Here is an 18,858-nt window from a genome sequence, read left to right as displayed (position 1 = left end):
ACATAAATGACTTGCTCGATGAATTGGCGGAGTGTGTTCACAACAAAATGTATATCTGGCCTAGTGTTGACCAGATACATCAAGGAACCTATCAACTACATGTACAATACGGGATGGAAAGCTCAAAAGTAAATGCTTGAAATGTAGATACTTGGAAATGAGATGCTATGAGTAAATGTTGTAATGAAAATAACCAAGTACAAGAATGCGGTAAAGGAAATGTTGTGAAGTGTCTCTTGATATGTTTTAGTTAAAGTTAGATTTCACTTCGATTTAGATTAATTGATGAATGTAAGTTGACAGATATGTGGTGATTCATTAGAGTCATGTGAGAAGTGCTATTGCAATAAAATAAATCTATAACTATGATGTGTTTCCTCTTCTACCCTTATCCTCGTTGGGTTAAGGAAAGTTGCAAGGAGATCCAACAAGAGGAACCTTCGCTTCAATGAGTACTCCTCTAATTTTACAAGTTAGCCCGCTTGCAAAGAGTGTTGAAAATGCAACAGGAAAGTCTAGTTTTGACTTTGCCTTGGTCAATCTAGATTAAATGTCAAAATTCTATTTTAGTAGAATACTTGGAGGTAGTTAAATGAGGTGACATGGCACTTGTCACTCTGTTAACTCAGTGAATTCGAGTTGGGGAAGCTCGAGTTCAGTTATACATAATTGATTGCTAATTTGTAGCAATCTATTTTAGTTAATTTGAGTTATTTTCAGTTTAACTAGTTCTAACTGTCAGAAAAACTAGTGGAAGTCAAGTTGTGGAAGTGGAACTTCAACCACACTCGGTGATCAACCAATGAACTGATCAATCAACCCAAAATCATTGTTGCATGCAGAGAATTCAAGTTACCCAATTGAGATGGAGATTCCAAGGTAGTGTACTATCAGTTATAGCATATTCCAGTGTGTATTGGTGGTGGATGTGGTCAGAGGAAGACCTAAGGCAATTGCACAATTCCATAGTGTGAAATTCCTAAAAAATAGGGGCAATTTCCCAAGGAAACAACGCAAGGAAATAGGAGCTTGGGAAGGCTTGAAATTGGCTAAGTGTTGGCTAGGTTCAGTTAGTCAAGCAAAGGGATAAACTATACACTTGCAGGTTGTGCTCAGGCTTGAGCAAGCATATGTATTTCTTCTCTATTCTTTTATTAATGCAATATAGATAGTAAGGGGTTTTGAGCAGTTGCTTTACCCTAGATAAACCTTTGCACATGTGTGATGTTTCCTTTTGCATGTCTATGATTCTTGTTTTAGATGGTGAATTAACTTCTTCAGATCAGTAGAACAGCTTCAAGCCTTGTGATTTAGCAAATTTCATGAGTAATATTGAATCTACACAATAATTTCTACATGGTATTAGAGTTGCAATCATTGTAGACTTGAGATTTCGAAGTTGTCATTGTAGGAGGCTCGAATTTGCAGATCAGGGTTGCAAATTTTCTTCAGGACTGAGAATATGGCTTTCAATGGACTAAGGCTCGAGTATGCCCTTGAGGGAAGCTCGAATTATGTTGTATGGAAGGACCACATGGAGGCAGTATTGGAGGATATTGGGTTGAAGGAATTCATTGATAATGATATTAAGAAACTAGCAACATCTGATGCTAAGGATTTGGCAGAATGGTAGAAGTGTGTAGCCAACACGAGGAGGATCATATTAGAGGGAGTATGAGACCATATTGTCTCAAATCTCCAAGGGAAAGAGACTCTGTATGCGATGTGGCAAGTGATGACAAATTTGTTACAAAATAATAGTGACCACATGAAATTGGCATTTAAGGACAAACTTCGAAATATCTAGATGCAAAGGAACGAGACCATTCGATAGTACCTGAGAAAGTTCACACAATGTCGTGATGAACTTGGTCAAGTTGGGGTTACTGTAGTAGAGGATGATTTGGTGAGCCTAGCCCTTCCAGGCCTTCCCAAGAGTTGGCACAACTACCAAGATTTGGTGAATGGGAGGGAGAAACTTCCAAATTGGGAACGCTTGTGGTCTGGTTTTGTACATGAGGAAATAAGGCAGAATCCCAAAGACGAGACTTCATCCAAGGGCGAGGATGAGGAAAACTGTGCCTTGGTTGGAAAGGCAGAGAAAGGAAAAGGGAACAAATCCCAATCCAAAGTAGAATTTAGTCAAGGGGGCAAGAAGAAAGACTTTTCTAGAATCAAGTGCTTTCATTGTCATGAATTCGGGCAATATGCCACGAAGTGTCCACACAAGAAGGCAAGCAAGAAGACCGTAGGAGGAGCAGTGGGTGAAGCTTTGGCTTCACAGTTCAAGCTTTGGCTTCACAGTTCAAGCTTTGATTTTACTCTCATTGCATGCATGGCCAACACAGTGATGGGAAGTTTGTGGTATCTCGACAGCGGTGCCTTGTTCCGTATGACGGGGAATAGAGATTTTTCAGTGATTTGGAGGAGAAGGATCTACAGATGCACATTGAGATGGGAGATGATGGAAGGTACAATGCGATCGAGATTGGTACAATCACCTTTCAGAGGGAGTTGGGCTCCCCTCTCAAGCTCAAGGATGGTCAAAAGCAAATTCTTGTCTTCGTTGCAGTTTTGGAAGATCGTGGCTAGGATGTGAGCTTCAACAAAAGAAAGGCATTCCTGAGACACAACCATGGGACAAGTGAAACAAATTGGGGTTCGTGTGAAGAAATTCTACAAGCTAGATGTGGAGGATTGTGTTGCATTGAGCACAAAGGTAGAGAAGGTGCAAAGCCGCGATGTTAGCGAACTTTGGCATAGAAGACTTGGCCATTTGCATCATGGTGCTTTGAAGATCATGCAACAAATTACCACAGGCCTCCCTAAAGGAGCACTAGAGTAGCAGGACACATGCAAAGGGTGTACCTTGGGGAAGTACACAAAAGCCACTTTCCATGATTGGGACAATAGAGCACATGCAGTCCTTGAAAGGATCCACTCTGATGTTTGTGGACCTTTCTCGACAACCTCCACTGCCAAGCACAAGTATTTTGTCATCTTTATTGATGACTACTCACGGAAGTGCTGGATATTCTTCATGCAAAAGAAGGATGAGACTTTCTCCAAGTTCTTAGATTTCAAGGCACTGGTGGAGAAAGAAATAGGTAAGAAGGTGAAGACTCTTAAGAGTGATAATGGAGGTGAGTTTGTGTCGAATAAGTTCAAAAAAATTCAGTGCAAAAGAAGGCATTCAACGAGAGTTGACATCACGCCACAACCCACAATAGAATGGGGTGGTTGACAGGAAGAACCAAAGCATTGTGGGAGCAGCACAGATGATGTTGCATGACCAAAGCCTACCTCTACACTTGTGGGTTGAAGCATGCAACCCAACGGTCTATTTGCAGAACAAGAGTAGTCATCGGATTTTTGGCATGATCACATCGGAGGAGGCTTTCTCGGGGAGGATGTCGAATGTGTCGCACTTCAGGATTTTTGGAGCTTTTGTCTATCGCCATGTCCCCAAAGAATCAAGGAAGAAGTTAGAGCTGACAGTAGAGTTCGGGGTATTTGTGGGTTACACAGAAACTCCCCACAACTACTTTGTGTATTTTCCATCCCTCAAGATGACAATTTTGCGATGGGATGTGAAATTTGATGAAGACAAAGCCATGCGGTGCTCTCTTTAGAGGGAGTGTCAGATCCTACCAGAGGAGGATATTTTAGGTCGAATGTGTCGCACTTCAGGGTTTTTGGAGCCTTTGTCTATCGCCATGTCTCCAAAGAATCAAGGAAGAAGTTAGAGCTGACAGTAGAGTTCGGGGTATTTGTGGGTTACACAGAAACTCCCCACAACTACTTTGTGTATTTTCCATCCCTCAAGATGACAATTTTGCGATGGGATGTGAAATTTGATGAAGACAAAGCCATGCGGTGCTCTCTTTAGAGGGAGCGTCAGATCCTACCAGAGGAGGATATTTTAGCTCTAAAGGAGGAGCCTCAGGATGTTGTGGAGCAGCCACATCTTGAGGAGCAGAGGGTGGAGATAACCACTCAGGCAGAACCATCCAGAGAAGGTAGGAAGAGATCCGGGAAGATGAGAGACTTGTGCAGGATGCGAGGGAGAATATGGGTGCTCTTTCAAATCAGCACAGATAGAGAAGGTCACTAGATCGATACACTGGCTAGATGGCTCTTATGATTGAGCTAGTAGAGACTGGGCCATCCTATTTTGAGTAAATAGAGTAACTAGTACGAGTTGATGTAATGGTAGAGGAGTACGAATCCATTGTGAAGAACAATGTTTGGGAGGTGGTCCCAAGACCAACAAACAAATCAATTGTGAGCTCGAGATGGATCTTCAAGGTGAAGCAGGCAGTAGACGGAAGCATAGAAAAGTACAAGGCCAAATTTGTGGCCAAGGGGTACTCTCAGGTGGAGGGGATTGACTATGAGGAGACCTTTGCTCCTGTAGCAAGGTACTCATCCATCAAATCAATCCTTGCTTTGGCTGCACAGATGGGGTGGAAGATCCACCAGATGGATGTGAAAATTGCATTCCTCAATGGAGTTATTGAGGAGGAGGTGTATATCGAGCAACCAAAAGGCTTCGAGACTTTTGATTGGGAGTCTCATGTATGCAGACTCAAGCGAGCGTTGTATGGTCTCAAGCATTCACCCCTTGCTTGCTACACCATGATCGATAAATATCTCACTGGTTTGGGCTTCACCTTTTGGTGAAGCGGATGCAAACCTCTTATCATATTTTGGTAGAAGGTAAAGTGTTGATTATTGTTTTGTATGTTGATGACTTGATCCTTATTGGTGATGAGTAGTTGATCAGATCTTGCAAGGAGGACCTTGCAAGAGAATTCGAGATGAAGGACATGGGCCTCATGTAATACTTACTTGGATTGGAAGTATGGCAAGGTGATGGAAACTGTTTGTCTCTCAGGGCAAGTATGCCAATGAGATACTTTAGAGGTTTCGGATGGACAGGTGCAAGCCCATGGAGACTCCTTTAGCGACCAATTGGAGGAAATAGGATGCCACTTCAGGTGAGGAAGTGGATGCGACTGTTTACCGACAGTTGGTGGGTTCACTCGTGTATCTTGTGAACACACGACCAAACATGTGCTATGCAGTCAACTAGCTTAGTCAAGCTCTGGTTAGCCCAGCCAAACTGTTTTGGAGGGCAGCTAAACATGTTCTATGGTACCTCAGAGGCACTACCCAGTTTGGACTTTGGTACATACAGACAGAGGGAGTGAAGCTGTGTGGCTTCACCGATGCAAATTGGGCATGAAGTCCATCAGACCAGAAGAGTACATCAGGTGGAATTTTTAGTGTTGGATTTGCAGTAGTTTCTTGGTACAACAAGAAGCAAAGATCAATGACACTTAGCTTAGCATAATCATAATACACGACTGCAAGTCAAGCAACATGTGAGGCGATCTGGGTGAGAAAGATACTTGTTGGCTTGTTTTGGTCAGATGATGGATCCTACTGTGATTTACTATGATAATTAGAGTTGTATCAAACTCTTAGAGAATACTGTTTTTCATGATCGATCCAAGCATATTGATATCTGGTATCATCATCTACGAGATTGTGTGTAGAGACGAATTATGTTGTTGTAGTTAATTCCGACAGAGGAACAAGATGCAAATATTTTGACAAAGGCCTTGTCAAGAGGGAAGTTTGAGTTCCATAGGTGTAGGATAGGGGTGGTTGATAATCCCTTTCTTGCTGAGAGGGAGTGTTGAAAATGCAGCAAGAAAATTTAGTTTTGACATTGCCTTGGTCAAACTACATTAAAATTCAAATTTCTATTTTAGCCGAATACTTGGAGGTAGTTAACTGAGGTGACATGGCACTTGTCACTCAATAAATTCGAGTTGGGGAAGCTTGAGTTCAGTTCTACATGATTGATTGCTAATTTGCAACAATCTATTTCAGTTAATTTGAGTTATTGTCAGTTTAAATAGTTCTAACTGTGAAAAGAACTAGTGGAGGTCAAGTTGTGGAAGGGGAACTTCAACAACACTCAATTATCAACCAGTTAACTAATCAATCAACCCAAAATAGTTGTTGCATGTAAAGAATTAGAGTTACCCAGTTGAGATGGAGATTCCAAGGTAGTGTACTATCAGTGGTAGCATATTCTAATGTGTAGAGGTGGTGCATGTAGTCAGAGGAAGACCTAAGGCAATTGCGTAATTCCAGAGTGTGAAATTCTTAAAAAATAGGGGCAATTTCCCAAGGGAACAACACAAGGAAATAGGAGCTTGGGAAGGCTTGAAATTGGCTAAGTGTTGGCCAGGTTCAATTAGTCAGGCAGAGGGATAGACTATACACTTGCAGGGTGTGCTCAGGCTTGAGCAAGCATATGTATTTCTTCTCTATTCTCTGATTAATGCAATATAGATAGTAAGGGGTTTTGAGCAATTGCTTTCCCCTAGATAAATCTTTGTGCATGTGTGATGTTTCCTTTTGCATGTTTATGATTCTTGTTTTAGATGGTGAATTAACTTCCGCAGATCAGTAGAGTAGCTTCAAGTATTGTGATTTATCAAATTTCATGAGCAATATTGAATCTACACATTAATTTCTACAAAGAGATCCAACACTTAGGGAAACAAGCCCTTAACCTGATTTCACAAGTCAAACATTTACAAATTTCCCCTAGACTCACAATAAGGAGACTAGAGGCGATTTTTCCTATTTGAACTAAATCAACCAACAAAATCTTTATGATCACTGACAAGGATCAAGGCAAGCTTGCAATGGCGTGAGCACAAAGATCCTGATATGGTTCGTTACTTTTCAAGAAATTGAAACTAATCTAAAATGCATGAAATGAAATATATTCTAGAGAGCAATAAATCTAAACTAGGATCAAGAAATCAAACTATAGCGAAATGAGAAACCTATCTAATGTTGTGATTAAGCTAATATGAAGGTTAATTTTAGCCCAATAGAAATAACACCATGAAAAGAAACACAACCACACAAGGGATCCCCACTGGGTGGGGGGGGGATGCCTAGGAGACTCTCCTAGCTCCCAAAATATTACGATGCTTAATGGTATCCCTTATGAATCAAGGGACGAAAGATGGAGTAACTTATGAATAAATCGATTGAAAAAGATGGTTGTGATGTTACAATGTGTTGAGAAATCTAGGGTCAACAGTTGTAGGTGATTTCTCTTATAATGATAACTGCTTGTAAAGACTTTTTACTTTTCTTAATTAGGTTCTCCTTTTGCTTCATTATTGTGTTTTCTTCATCAAACAACTACCAAAACATAAAGAAAAATGAGACAAAGGACACAAGATATAGGCGATCAACCACGACCAAAACCTCTTCAATCTTGAGAGGAAAACCCACAAAGTTATTCTTCTTATAGAATCTTCAATTGACGAATCCCAAGACCTAGACCCTTGACGAAGAACTCCTCCAAAACCAAGTCATCCTTGCCTCTTTTGTCAAGTCACAATGGTTTTCCTTGCCTTCACTTTTAGCCCTTCAATCCTTTGACTGCACCTTTGATCTCTCTTACTGCAACTTAGGCTTAGCTGCAACTTCTGCAACTTTTCGGCCCTAGCTTCAGAAACCTTAGACCATACACGAGGGGGAAAATGGAGAGATTTGCCTTCTTTCCTTCTTGGCATCAATACTTAACTCTTTCGCTATCATTGCAACTCGACTTCCTTACAACAGGTATAAACCCTGATTTTCTTCACACCTGTGAGGTGTAGGAGGGCCAAAACAGTCCAAACTTCTCAATTTTCTTCTCTTCTTTTCTTCGTTGTTCAATAGGCTTCTTCTCTTCCCTTTCTCGCTCTTTTTCTTTGATCTTTCTTGCTTGGATGGATGCCCTTTGGAATGAGGTCAAATGCTTATTTATAGTCTTCCTTGGCAACCCTAATAGGCCGACTTGTCTTTCTAGAGAGGTCGACTGTTCCTTGTGAAGGACAACTTGCTTGTAGCACTTAGACAAGGTCTTGGAGGGTCTTTTTGATTCTATATTTGACTCAAACTATTTTTCTTATAATATATAACATGCTCTAAAAGGGTCTTTCGTACATGAAAATAACTCATAAGCCCTAAAAGCTCTCAATGGGAGCTTGACCTATAAAAATAATTTTCTTTTGAGCATGAAACCCATGCCTCAAGTAAACAATAACAATTTTATTTTTCTCATTACATTAAATACATAAAAGGATGATTATGTCATTATGAAGACCGAACCTAGTTACACATTTCAACACTCCCTCTTAACTAGGGAAGTATTCATAATCCATACAAGGTACTTGGACATTCTCAATCTGAAGAATTCTCATAAGAATAGTCAGATTGGTGACCCATTTGTTTAGCATCATATCATCCAGCATTGTCACATAGCAAGGCCTTGAATAATAGCTTCATTTCTCCACAAGATCAAAGCACAATGCTGGTGAGACCAAAGATTTATACACACCTTCATCTCAAGCTTTTAAGGACCATACCCCACCCGAGCATTGACAGAGTATGTCCTTCCAGGACTATTCTTATCTTGGATCCCAGTCGTGAAAGAATATCAGTGCTCCACAACTACTCTTATCTTGTATGACCTACCACATCCTCAAAGAGTATCGAATGCTAGATGCTTACCCTATCGTCCGTTCTTTCTTCCCAAGTGAAGACAATAATGATGTGCCTATCTCTCCCTCTCAACTAGGGATATCCATTCCTATGAAGGAATGTACCCATTCCTACGAAGGAATGTACTCAAGCTCCCTCTTAATCAGGGACTTGTCCAAGCTCCCACTTAGCTAGGGACTTGCTTTCCAAGTTTCTTCTTAACTAGAAACTTGCTTCTAGGCTCCCTCTTACCTAGGGACCTTTTTATAGCAGTAACTATCTCTTCTTTGGTGGAGATCATGGGACCTTCAGTTGCTTGTATAGCTCCTCCAATCGATCCCATGAATTTTATCTTTACCTTTATGGAGCCTTCATCTTGTAGGGCATAGTTCATCCATCACTTTCCTCAAGTCAGTCATGTCATCCTTCCTCTTGTCAGAAAGTGATCTTCTAGTCCACATCTGGTTTTCCTTCATACAACTGCTTCTTTCACGTTATGTTTCCTTTAGGATCTTCCATCCAATCGCAAGAGTGCCAGTTGTAGATAACATCTACAACTCTCTTTTGGTAGCCCTGTATCAACCCATTCAGATGTTGTTCAAAAGTAAAAAATGAACATCAAATCAAAATTTCCTTTTGTTATGGCCCTTCATCATGACATCTGCTTGATGCAAAATCAACATCGTGCATGCATATTGACACATATCCAAGATATTTAATTGTCAAGGGTCTTCTTTCTTTCCAGACTTCCCAAGGTCTTCATATCTTTCCATGGAAATATCTTGGCCAATCTTTTTAGTCATTGAATGTTGATTTCTTTTTCTATGTGATCATAGTTACATCTTTCATGGTCTCTTCTTTTTGTTCTTCACATATTGTTTCCCAGGAACTTCTAGCCATAGTTCCTCCATCTTTGTCAACCACCTCATATTCCATATGAGAACATATTATGTTGATTTCATCTAGTCAATATGGGAAACATTCTTTTATGCATAGAAGAGCACCCTTTCCTTTTGATCATACTCATAAAGTAAAGTATCTGTCCTAGTTATCTGCAACTATATGATGACATGACCTAACTTATCAAACATATGCATACATACGTCTTTCCTTCTTTTGGTCATCTAGACTTCCTTCAACAACTTCCTTTCCTTGATTGAGAGTATTTCAATCATCTCGACTATTGCATTCCTTTACCATAATACCATCATGCTTCCAAATAGTGAATCCCATCCAAGGTGGTATTCTCAATGAGACACTTGCTTTTTCCAAGAGATGAACCTTCTAATGAAGATTCCAATGGAGGATCTTGATTATCCTCATCCTGCAAATGCTTCTTTCCAATGATGTATGATGAGTTCTATTCTAGATGACTTCCTTTTACCCATAAGTACTACTTATGCTTCTAACGAGGTTACCAAGAGCTACTTCCTTCTTATGATGACTGCCATAGACTTTTGCTTCAACTACCTTTCAAGCTTCTTTTGATGTCATGGGCTCTTGCTTCCATCGTATGCCATGAAGCCATCTTCTAGAATGATGCATCCTATCATACTTCTAATGCTTCTTACCATGATGGCTATGCTTTACAAAAATCGAAAAGAACATGGTGAAGAAGATTATCTCAGTCATATTAGAGATCTTTCACTTTTAACTTGCAAAAAAGACATTTTGATAGATTCAGAAGTGGACATAAAGATACTCCTTGATGACAATATCTTCAAGTTTGCTGCCTTCTTGATTTTGATTATGATAATGATAGAAGATGTCTTCTTGATGAAGATGTCTTCCTTCAAAAGTGATCCTTCAAAGAGAGGAAGATCACCTTGTTTCCTTGATGATGAAGACAATGCCTTTTCCTTGATTTCTCGTTGATGTAGGGGCTTCAAGATACTCTAATTTGCAGTCCTTCTTGCTTTGAGTAGGGTCTTTGAGGTCTCCTTCTTCTCAGGGTAATGATTGTGCAGGGTTCTCAAGAGTGCTTCAAGTGTAGAATCCTTCTTTGAACGAACTAGGGTTTTGAGGTCTTTTTGTGACTTCCTTCAAGGTGATGATGTAATCCTTGTCCTTGTAGTGCCTTTGATATGACTGGTCCTTGATGATTGGGGAAACAATTTCTAATTTGGAAGTGACCATATGTGTACTAAATGCATTGCCACCAGAATGGAGTAGCTTTGCAACAAGCATCTATTCAAGAAAGATTCAACTCCCTTTGATGAGTTGTGGGCTCAATGCATTTGGAAGAATAAAGGATCAAGGTAAAAGATGACAGTGGATCAGATGAGCAGTCTCAAGCCTTTCTAGCCCGAGTCAACAAGCTGGAGAAGGGAAAGTTTGGAAGGTCCAAGAAGAAAGACATGTCCAAGGTTCAATGCTTTAAGTGCAATGAGTTTGGATACTATAAGAGGGATTGTCCAAGCCAACATAACAACAAGAGAAAGGAAAGGAGTGAAGCTCATGTAGCTGAGGGGGAGAAACTGAGAAAAAGCCGAAGAAAGGAGAAGTAAAGGATCCTTTCTATTTGAAAAGACATCTTGGTTGGTTCTTGGTAAAGTTGGACTTTCCTATAAGATGACTTGCATTGTTTAGCAAAGTTTTGATTTTGGATAACATTAGAGATAGAAGCATGTGATGTTTGCCTAAGTAGAGTCTACTTGGTTAAGTTGCTTTGTAGAAATCATCTAGTATTTAAAGGTTGATAGATAGACCATTTTGCATACTGTTCATCTAGGCAATATATAACATTATGTTAGATAGACCATATTGCATATTGTTCATCCAGGCAATATATAACATGATGGATTGTTATGATCCTGGAAGAACCATCATAATGGAAGGTTCTTGGAATAAACAATATGACAGAATTAGTATACATTCCATGTAATGTGGAGTCAATACTGGTAAAGGGATGAAGCAATGCAATGGGCCAGGATATAGGACATATAGCTAGATGATGGAATAAGAGGCATAAGGATGCATATTGAAAGTGACTCCTGGATAAGATTCATGTAAATAAAATCTTGTAACATGCTTAGTATGATTATATGATGTTTAAAGAATAGAGGTTGACTTAAGAATGTATAAAAAGATTAAGACTTTCTCTAGAATATACAACATTGATCTCGGGAAGATAAGTTCTAACTTGGTAATCAAGTTCAATCCTTGGGCACTATGATGCATGAAGGAAGTCTCAAGTGGAGATGGTTGATGAGGATGTTGATGGTACGAGAAAGTCACCATGATGAGATAAGTCTGATTTTGGTTATTATTATTGATTATCTAGTTAACATGTTATTTTTGCTACCTATAGTATGTTGGGGGAATACATGATGATAGTTGAGGCAAGTTCAATTGTATGAATGAAAATGTATAAAGAATGTTGAGAGAAGCTCAACATATGGTACTTAGCAACTATGAAGTCAAGATGTGATCATCTTGGAAGGTAGCAGTGTGAGAAGATAACCTGTAGGTCAAAAAAGATCACTCTCATGGGGAAGCTATGATCAACTTGAAGTTTGGAAAGGCTCAATACAATGCCTTCATTTATGATGAGAAAGATGGAAGTGATGAGCAAGAAGAATGACCTGGAACCTGTCACAAGATTGAAGAGTGAAGATGGCTCCATGATACCTTGAAAGGAAGCAGGCTCGATATGATGAGATGTAGAGAAAAGAGGGAGCCAGATAGGTATGGAGAACTGGTAGCTGGTACTCTTATGAAGACAAGTTATAAGGCTTGTGATGTTGACTTCCCAAATAGAAAGGAAGTTTGGATCTCCTCTAGTTTTGAGAGGGAGTAAAAGGAGTCTCCTTGAATAGGAGCAAGGATCTATTCTCTAGTCAAAAGGAGAATAGGGATGTCCTCTCTGGTTGAGAGGGAGTGATGTTGGACATCACATGTGCATTCTCTTCTTCAGGTGATGAAGAGAGAATGATGGAGGATTGGATAAGCATATGTGGTTTCCTTGAGGATAAAACATCCAAGAAAGGAAAGGTACTAACACTCTTTGAGGATGTGACAGGAATCCAAGAGAAGAGTGGTCGAAGAGGACCAATATTCTTTGACAACTTAGGATTGGAGATCTAAGATAAGAATAGTCCTAAAAGGGGCATACCTTGTAGACATCCGGATGGGGTATGTACCTTGTAGAGGTAGTGTAGTATCACACGTAAAACCTCCCAGCATAATGCTCTTGATTAAAGTAGAGCTTGTCTAGTTAGGCCTCAGAGACAGTGTTGGTCATAATGATGATGCTTACAATATGGCTTATCAATTCGACTCTTCTTATGAGAACTTTTCAATTGAGGATGATGTTGTACTGGTTGTACAATTATGAATACCTCCCTAGTTAAGGAGTGTTGAAAATGTTACTAGTTTTGGTCTTCACAATTGTTGTTGTACTCATTTCAATATGTATACTATGTAACAAACAATAGAAGAGAAGGAAAAGTTATTAATATCAAAGCATGGGTTTCATGCTCTTTATTGATGGTCTTCTAGGTAAAAGCATGTTCTTAGTGCTTCTAGGGTTTGTTAGGTCTTAGGATTTATTGTCATGATTTAAGGGAGTCAACATCATGTTTATAAGACCCTTCCGGGCAAAATGTAATTGTAAAAAGAACTATTTTTGAGTCTAGAAAGTTCTGGAAGCTCCCAAAGTACATGTTGGCCCTAACAGTTACAAGTCGGCCTAAAGGAGAGAATTCGACCCCCTGGAAAGGGCTATAAAGTAGTTCGACCTCATTTAGCATACATTCATCCACAAGTTCGATCTATCAAGAAAGAAGTTTGATTTGTAGCTAGGAAATAGGAAAAAGAAGAGCGAAGATCTAGGAGAAGAAAGAAGGAAGAAAAATCTCTTTTTTGGGCTCTATCTCTCTCTCACTTGTGAGGTTCTAGGGTTTTTGGTGCTACAGAAGGAAGCTGAGGTTGCAGGTTTGAGTTATAGGAGGACGAAGTGCAGTATCTTGTAGTTGGAAGGAAGAATACCCTATGTTGACCCCGTTGACCTTAGGAAGAGCTGTCTTACACTAGGAAGGTTTCAGGAGGAGGCAAAATTAGGGTTTCCATAGACGCTGCAAGGCCGAAATTGTAGGGTCGAAGTTGTAGGACAAGTTGCAGTATTGAACCTGGTAGGTTGAAGTTGCAGTTTGAAGCTGGTTGGTGCAGAATCAAGGAAAGACTTGTTGGAGGGTTGACTTGGTACTTGGAGAAGGACTTGGTCTAGGATCTGGGACTTTGTGTGTCAATTGAAGCAAATTCTATAAGAAGAGAAGAGTTTTCCAGGTTTTCTCCCTACAGGGGTTTTGCCTTGGTTGAGAGCATAATTTTTGTGTCCTCTGTTGTTGTTGTTTTTTCATTCTTGATATTTGTTTGATGAAAAGATCTAACTAAAGAACACAAGAAGAATAACTAAGTTCACAAGCAAGTATTAAGGTTAAGGGAAATACGAATTAATCATTGCCACTTAGCATTTTCCAAAATGATTTACCCCGGTTGGAAATACTGAGAGGGGGGATGAATCAATATTTCTTTTACAATTGTTATTTTTATCCATTTAAGATTTTTTCACAAAATGAACTAGAAGATAAAAGACAAAAAATATAATTATTTTATTAACAAGATGATGAGGACACCAATCCTCTTTTACAATGAATTAGGCTCCTACCTTTACAATATTTCCCAAGACTCTCCAATCTTGGTTGAGGACTCCATTCATCTTTCAAACAATCCCAAGCACCACTTGATAATAATCAGGGCTCCAATCCCACCAAGCTCCAACATGGTCAAAGAAAAAAATGCTTCCAGATAACTTTTGGGTCCATAAATGGTCCAAAGATATTTTTCAAACAAAGTATGCAAAACAATTCCAATATTGTACTTCCAATCTTCCAACCAAGGCCTGCAAAACAAATACTAATGTTGTGCTTCCAAAATCTGCAAAACAAACTCCATACTGTGCTTCCAAGATCTGCCAAACAAACCCAATACTGTGCTTCCATGGTCTGCTACAAAAACCCAATACTGTTGTTGTGCAAGAGGGATTTTCACTTTAAAATGATCTTAATACTGTGTCTTCTACCAAGGTTTGCAAGTCTGAACTTGTCTTCAAGAAGTGCCACTATAGATTCAAATTGTAGACAATTTCTATGAGTCACAAGTCCGAAGGGTAGTCAATCTCCACAGGTCCGAGAGAAGTGTCACCATAGATGCGAAACAAGAAGTATTACCACAGTTTTGAAGTGTAATCAATCTCCATGGGTCTGCAGTAGATACTCTCCGCAGGTCCGTAGTGTAGTCTCCACAGGTCTAAAGTAGATACTCTTCACAGATCTGAAGGATAGTCTCCACGGGTATGAAGTAGATACTCTTCACAGGTCTGAAGTATAGTCTCCACAAGTCTAAAGTAGATAGTCTCCACAAGTCCGAAGTATAGTCTCCACAAATGATCAGTGGATCACTGAACAGAAAAAATACCAACCAAAAACTATTCACAAGTCAAATTCTTCAGACTTCTTAACTCTTTTAGTTCACGAGTTGTGAACTAATTTCCTTGTTTCGCACTATACTTGTTCTTCTCTGAACCGAAGATGATGCTTGAACCGACCTGTGTGTAGGAGGCCGACTTGAGTAGGCTTATAGATAGTGTATTTTTAAATTGAATTCTCCTCAATGATAAAGAGTTAGAGGGCGTATAAATGCTTGTTAGAAAGATCTAGATGTCCTCTACAAGTTGGTGTGATTGTTTTCTCAAGAAATTGTTTTGATTGTCATCAATTGTCAATGATATCAATTTTGTTTCCATAAGAATGTTTTCCATGGCGACTAGTGTTTCATCATGTGTTTGGCATAAATATTTAGGGTTCCATGCATCAAAGGCTTGTTCATTTAGGGCATATCTAGGGTGCATATATAGGGTTTTAATTCATATATTTTTGGCATATGCGTTTAGATCTTAGGGTTTTATTTATGTGCATAGGCTTAGGGTATGCTTCAACAAGGCTAGGTCTACAACAATGCTAGGGTCATCATTGACATCAATGACAACTTTATTCAACAACCCCTCTCCGCCTGCTTTTTCCACCCCTCTATTGCACCTTTTACTTCTTTTTGATAATGCTTTGATGAGGTGCATAGTTCAGGTGTCCAGGCTTGCTTTTATTGATCTAGTATTGATTTACTCCTTAATGATGAGTTAGATTCTCACTCATCAAGGTTTGGACATGCAAGGGTTCCTTTATTTATGAGATGGAGCATCTAGTGGTCAGGAATTAGGGGATGGCTAACGAGGGGGGTTAGAGCTCATTCTAGGCCTTTGTTGATGCACTAATTTATTCTCCCTGCCATCTTTTGCAGTTTAACCTCCTAGGGTTGTGTTTCCAGCCCTAACTCAAGGATGAGGTTATGTAGGTGCCAGTCCTAATGAAGTAATGATAGCAAACCTGAAGGATGGACATGAAATCAGGTGAAAGGTGACAAGTGTTTAGTATGGAGGGTTCATGTACACACTACTTCAATCCAGGCCCCTCCTATAACCCTAAGTCCTCAGAGGAGGTCCCACTAGACTAGAGTGAAAGACTAACCCCTTTAGTAAGGTGAGAGAACAAGTTTACAGTTGAGATTGGTCACTCATCCAGATCACCCCTTTATCCATGTTAAAATGCCCAAAACATTAAGAGCATATGATTGCAAAATTGTTGAAGTACTTGCCTAGTGGTGATCCACTTCCCTTCAAGAGGACTGCCAGATGGCGAGAGGTATCTGACCGATGCAATGGCAGACGAATGTGGCATATCATCATATATGAGCAATCATAGGGCTGCTGACTGGCTCTCCAAATCAGGAGAAAAGTTTTCTCCTATGGGTTACCCACTTTTTGGTGGCTAACAGTCCCTATTCCAGAACCATTTCTGAGCTTTTGGGAGGATTTCTGGCATACAAAACAAATTTGTATGTTGTCATCTTATCTGGTTGTATAGTTTTCAAAAGCGAACAATGTGGTTGCTCATCCTCAAGAGTTCAGCCTTAGTCATTATTATTTCATTGTCAATTACTATCAACTCTGTTTACTGTGATTTTGAGATTGCTTTCTAAGTGGCACTTCATTTGATCTATGTTTGCAGATTGCTTCCTATATGTTTCTAAGCCAAGCTTAGCAGAGGGGATAGATTGGGATTTTACAAGAACAATTTTTGGCTTTTATTGAAATGAACAATGTTTAGATATATGTTTCTATATTAAACATAACATTTAAACTATTGCAGAGATTTTACCTTCTCTTGCTTATTTTCTGTGTTATGTGTTACTGCAGATTCTAGATCTTGTTCCTTCTCTTGCTCATCTATATTTTGAGGAGAGATTACCAGCTTCATTGTCCTATAGTCAAGCTGCAATTTTGCTGGCTATGGGTTTGCAGAATCATGACATTGGCCATGTGGAGGTCAGTTTTCTTACACAGATGTAATTGACATGTCACAGGCGTAAGTGCAGAAAGATTGTTTTGACTCATTAATGTTTACTGTTTCAGGCCCAGCTGAAGCAGTTGGGTAGACAGCAGATCTTAGCGTTATTCAGTAAAATTATGAAAAAACTGTATGGGCAATTGCATAGAGCTGCAGCCAAGGAGGTGGAATTAGCCTTACCACGTTTGCAAGAGGTAAAGTTTGTTCCTTAAAAGGTTATTTTGGAAATGACTTTGATAGCCACATAAGATTTTGATCTTTTCAAGATATCGCTAAGACACTTGTGACATTCACAGGTGGCAATGCATCCTCACATTATATCAGTAGATGAGGATCTTAACAATGCTGCCAAAGAAGTGAAGGTGAGAATTGCAATCTGCTAACTTGGTTATTCTCAAATGTTGTATTCCGAAACATGTTTTATTGAAACCATGGCCTCATGAATATGAATGCCCTGCTCTGTTTACTTTTTGCATGCTTCAATTTGTAAACTGGTTATATTGTTCTTTGCATTATTCTGGAGGTGCGAAACTCCATAGATATGACAATAATTTAATGCTTTTATGGTTGGTAATGTAGGACAAAATGAATGAAAGCTTTAAAGATACGTTGAATCCTGAGCTGCTTCAACAGTATGCTATACTGGGCAGAGAGGCTGACTTTGAGGAGGCACTACAAAATGGTGATGGAAAGATATCCAAGAGTGGTCTAATCAGTGTAAAAGCCGGAGTTAAGGAGAGATCTGTAGGCAAAGACGAAGAAGATATGAAGCACAGTAAAAGAAAAGGAAATAATAGAGGGGATATGCGGCCAAAGAAGAAGAAATCAAGAACATGAACGTGTAATTTTGCCAATGATGTTAGTGGGCTTATGAAATTTCAGTGTCGTACTTTGTATTTTCTTGATCCAGATTCTCCACAGAATTATTGACAAAGATGAGAAAACCATAATGGAATGATATCGGGATTCTTTCTCTAATAAACATTTAACATATCGATCTATACCTCATTGAGATTCAACGTGCATTACTTCACTTTGCATTGAATTGTTGGAAAATTGTAATGTTTTAATATAACTGCATGTCTACTTTAAATTTGATACGTTTGCAAAACTGGTTGGTTAGATGATCAACCTGTAAAACAGGGTGCAAATTATTGGTAATAGGACTAAAAGAGATTCATAGGGTCAAAACAAAACAAGCAATTATCTTCTTCATAGATTGCATTCGGGCTTTAACTGTGATTAGGTCGTATGTTAGGAATATTGTTTCAATAAAGCATCTAATCATATACAGACAAAACAGAATAATAATTGGTAACCAGCCAAATATGTTGGAAACACTGGAAGGAAAGGGAAGATGCAATCCAAATGCAAAGATATGGTTGGCTCGATAACTACTTCCCTTCATTATGATTAAAAAAAAGATATGGGATGTTGTCATTAGTTTAATAAGGTTCAATTGAAACAAAGTAATTTGTATGCCTTAAATAACCTCGAGCGCTCAAATTGGTGGCTGGTCATAGATTTTAGAGTTAGAAACGGTGTTCAAATAATATAATTTTTAGAGGCTTTGGAGCTTAGAGAGTCTCACACAGGTGGATCTGTGTCACCATTATCTGTCAATAATTGATAGAAGTTGCATTATTTAGATATTCCGCTTACTGTCTACATTTAGTTTTGGCCGTTCCCGTGATCTGGGTGGGGGAGTAAATGTAGCCCACACCTAGGGCACCACTCATTCTGCAGAATCCATTAAGAAGCACGTGCATTAAAGAAGATGAAAGAGCTTGATCTAAAAGTTTATTATGACTCGGTAATGCTTCTCATT

General features: G+C 39.2%; 1 protein-coding gene across 1 annotated transcript in view; it reads left to right on the top strand.

Moving 5' to 3' along the window:
• LOC149195535 (RNA cytidine acetyltransferase 1-like) overlaps positions 1–18,049 on the top strand; it is a 148,409-nt gene extending 130,360 nt beyond the window's left edge. Inside the window, exons 23-26 of the mRNA XM_089405360.1 lie at positions 16,880–17,008; positions 17,096–17,224; positions 17,327–17,392; positions 17,610–18,049. Coding sequence (XP_089261486.1) covers positions 16,880–17,008; positions 17,096–17,224; positions 17,327–17,392; positions 17,610–17,867 — 582 coding nt within the window. The 3' untranslated portion in view covers positions 17,868–18,049. The remainder of the gene's footprint in view (positions 1–16,879; positions 17,009–17,095; positions 17,225–17,326; positions 17,393–17,609) is intronic.
• The last annotated feature ends 809 nt before the right edge of the window (positions 18,050–18,858 follow it).

The sequence above is a fragment of the Pinus tabuliformis genome, chromosome 2_2 (genome assembly GCF_031772625.1).
Source record: "Pinus tabuliformis cultivar Carrire ecotype Pingquan chromosome 2_2, CPIR1, whole genome shotgun sequence".
NCBI lineage: Eukaryota > Viridiplantae > Streptophyta > Pinopsida > Pinales > Pinaceae > Pinus > Pinus tabuliformis.
Note: the sequence above shows the minus strand (reverse complement) of the source record. Positions and strands in the feature narration are given on the sequence as shown.